A 3,384-nucleotide genomic window follows, 5' to 3' on the forward strand; every position below is an offset into this window, starting at 1 on the left:
AAAAAAATTTATTTTACGGTTAAATATTTGTTGTCCTTATTAATAAATCCACAATAGGATATAATATAAATTAAAATTTATGAATTTAAATTGGATGTACTGAAATATATTTTGGGTTGAAATCTCCTCCAAGTTAGACATAGCTAGCCCAAATTTTAAACTAGAGCCTCCGTTTGGAAAGTGGATTGGCTTTTTGACTTTTTGACTTTTTTAGCCTGAAGCTAAAAAACCTGATTTGAGAAGGACTTTTGACTTTTTTGACTATTTTGTAAGAGAAAAAATGTTATAATTATGGTTTGGATGTGATATTTTGTCTTATTAGACTAAAAAATCTATTTTGTTTTTTGTGACTATTATTGTCGAACACCACTTTTACTTTGCCTTGAAACCTTTCCCCTCAGTTTCCTAGTGAATAGCTGGTGGGTAAGTCCACTTCAAGGACCTTGCACCCAAAAAAATATTTATATATTTGACATCAGTTGTTGAAACCTAATCTCAAGTAATTTCTGGGATGCTTCTAAAAATATAAAAAATAAAAATTAATTTCTGGGAAATTTCCAGAAAATGAAGAGATTTTTGTTGTATTCTTTCTTTGCCTTGAAACCTTCACTTCAGTTTCATAGTAAAAGCTGGCGAGGTGACGATAACCCCAAGAAAACACCTTTTGTTTAACAAGCTTTCTAAGGTCTCACTCCACCTTGAGCATGCATATGTGAAATAGTGGAAGGGAAAGAGAGAGCAAAAAAAAAAAACAAACAAACAAATGGAGAATGGAGAGCATCAAACCATTACAATAGCGGAATCAGATAGCAACCAAGAATTGCCAGTTCGCTCTACCAATGAAATAGAAGAATCCACTAACGTAGCATCTATCATTCACATGCAGAGGCGCCTGAACGAAATTAGAAGAGAAGGAATCCAAAACTTAAAAGAAAGACAATGCTTTCATATGCAAAGTCCCTCAAAGCCTCATAGAAATCAGCAGTCCTAGGGACATTGAGCCAGAAATTGTGTCAATAGGCCCTTATCACCACAGCAAAGATGGGGTCTTAGAATTTGAAAGTTACAAATGGCAGTTTCTTCATTCCTTGCTTTCCCGAACAAATCAACCGCATGCTGTGCACCTAAGGCAGGCCATGAAAGAATTAGAGAGAGAGGCAAGAACATGGTACTCAGAGCCCATTGAGATGTCAAGTGAGCAATTCATTGAGATGATGATGCTTGATGGTTGCTTTATCATTGAGCTCTTCCAACAAGTTTCTGAGAGTGAAGACTCTGTAAATGCTAACAGCCTATTGTTCAGAAAGACATGGTTAATTCAGATTCTCATTAGAGACCTCCTGAAGCTTGAAAACCAACTTCCCTTCTTCGTTCTTGAGAGGTTATTCAATCTCTCCATTGGCAATACCAGTGACCTCTTAAGTTTGCAAGCCTTAAAGTTCTTTAATCTTGCCCTGCCAAGGTCCCTTGAATTACTAAAGAACATAAAATTCCACGACCTAGCCAAGAATCATCTACTTGACTTGTTTCACTCAAGCTACCTCCCCTGCTCAATCTCATCCTGCAACTCCAGCAACATCCAAATAAGAATATCACCGAATTTAATCAACCTCTGCCCGTCATCACATGGTTCACAAGAGTATCACCCATTGTCCGATCAGTCAATGCCATGTGTGACACGGCTCCGGCTTGCTGGGATCAAGTTTATGCCACAAAAAAATATTAATGGTAGCTTCTTGGACATAAATTTCCACAAAGGGGTGCTAGAAATCCCACCAATAACCATCAATGATTTCACCAGCACCATCCTTATAAACTGTGTTGCCTTGGAACAATGCAGCCCACAAGGTTCCTCTATGTACTTTTCTGAATACATTGCCTTCATGAGTTGTCTCATCAGCTCGGGCAGAGATGTTACATTCCTTTGTGACAATGGAATTATCACAAATTTCTCCTACAATGATCTACAAGTTGCTCATCTTTTCAGGAAATTGGGAGAGAAAGTTGTTTTCAAGATTAGGGGGTGTTACCTCTCTAAGCAATTTAGAGAAGTGGAGGCCTACTATAGCAGCAACTGGGCAACTCTGAGGCGCACATATTTTAGCAATCCATGGTCATCCATCTCAGTTGTCTCTGCCTCTGTTCTGCTGGCGATGACAACCATACAGACAATCATGGCCATTTTGAGCTACAAGGTCCACCATAGCTAATAGTCCTGAACCATTAAGGTTGAGTTTGGATCATGGCTTTTGGTAGGGATTTGGAAAGGGAAAGGAAAAATGAGGGTGAAATGTAGTTATATTTCATTCACATTTCACCTATACCTTTTCCCTTTTCCTTTCAAAATCTCTACCAAAATCTATGATCCAAACACAACGTAAGCTAATTAGAGTTTTAATTATACAAATGATGGATGCTTATATAAACCAATATCTTTATGCATGATAAGCTAGCCCTAGCAACTCAAAAGTGTTTTATTAGAGCATAGAAAAGCTTGAGTAGGAATCTCCCATGATCCTTTTCTCATCTTTCACTTTGTCCTGCTATGGTATCCTACCAGCCTACTTTATGGCTTTGTCTTTAAATTGGAATAAATTGCGATAATTGAAAAGTGTTATCTCGATATACGTGTAAAAAATTGTTGCATGAAAGCGTATTGAAAAGATGTGCAAAGAACAAGACTGAATTACAAACAAATCCGAACTAGAGATACTCTCTCTGAGAACAAATTATTTTGAGAAAACTCTCAGTTTTATTAATCAAATATAAACTGAATAACCCTAATGCTTACAAACTTATTTATACAAATCTAATACTTGTAAAGCAAGCTAGGTAGTTACAAAATAGGCAAATTCTTGCGAACCAAGAAAACAGAAAAAGGAAACTGATATTCTTAATAGAACAAGAAAAACATAAAATAGGAAACACAATTTAGGAAACCTAAGAAAGGAAACTGACCTTGTTTGGTTTTGATTGATTTTGTGAAAAGTGAGTTTTTTTGTTTTTTTTCGTATATATTTGTTTTTAGTGAATTTTTTTACTTTCTAGATACACATAACTTAGATGCATCTAAAAAGTAAAATATTTGTGAAAAATAAATATACAAGAATACAAAAATGTATTGAATTTTTTTTTAAAAAATTCCATAAATATTATACTTTTTAAGTATATTTAGGTTAGGTGCATTTAAAAAATTAAAAAAAAAAAAAAACAAATTTATTAAAATATTAAATTTTTTTACTAAAAGCAAAAAAACATGGATAACAAAAAACTCATTTTTTGAAAAATTTGCTCAATTTTCTGAAACCAAACAAGGTATTAATTCTCGACTATTCTATACTAAATAAAATATTCTCAATTAACTAATAATTTTAAAATAATAAT

The 3,384-nt window shown here is 34.3% G+C and overlaps 1 protein-coding gene across 1 annotated transcript; it reads left to right on the forward strand.

The window, feature by feature from the left end:
- Window positions 1-1,187: 1,187 nt before the first annotated feature.
- Window positions 1,188-2,210, forward strand: LOC145800544 (UPF0481 protein At3g47200-like). The gene has a single exon (XM_082890237.1). The coding sequence runs from the start codon at window positions 1,188-1,190 to the stop codon at window positions 2,208-2,210; it is 1,023 nt and encodes a 340-aa protein (XP_082746363.1).
- Window positions 2,211-3,384: the final 1,174 nt, after the last annotated feature.

Source organism: Camellia sinensis, chromosome 10 (assembly GCF_055761805.1).
Source record: "Camellia sinensis isolate YWXY chromosome 10, ASM5576180v1, whole genome shotgun sequence".
NCBI lineage: Eukaryota > Viridiplantae > Streptophyta > Magnoliopsida > Ericales > Theaceae > Camellia > Camellia sinensis.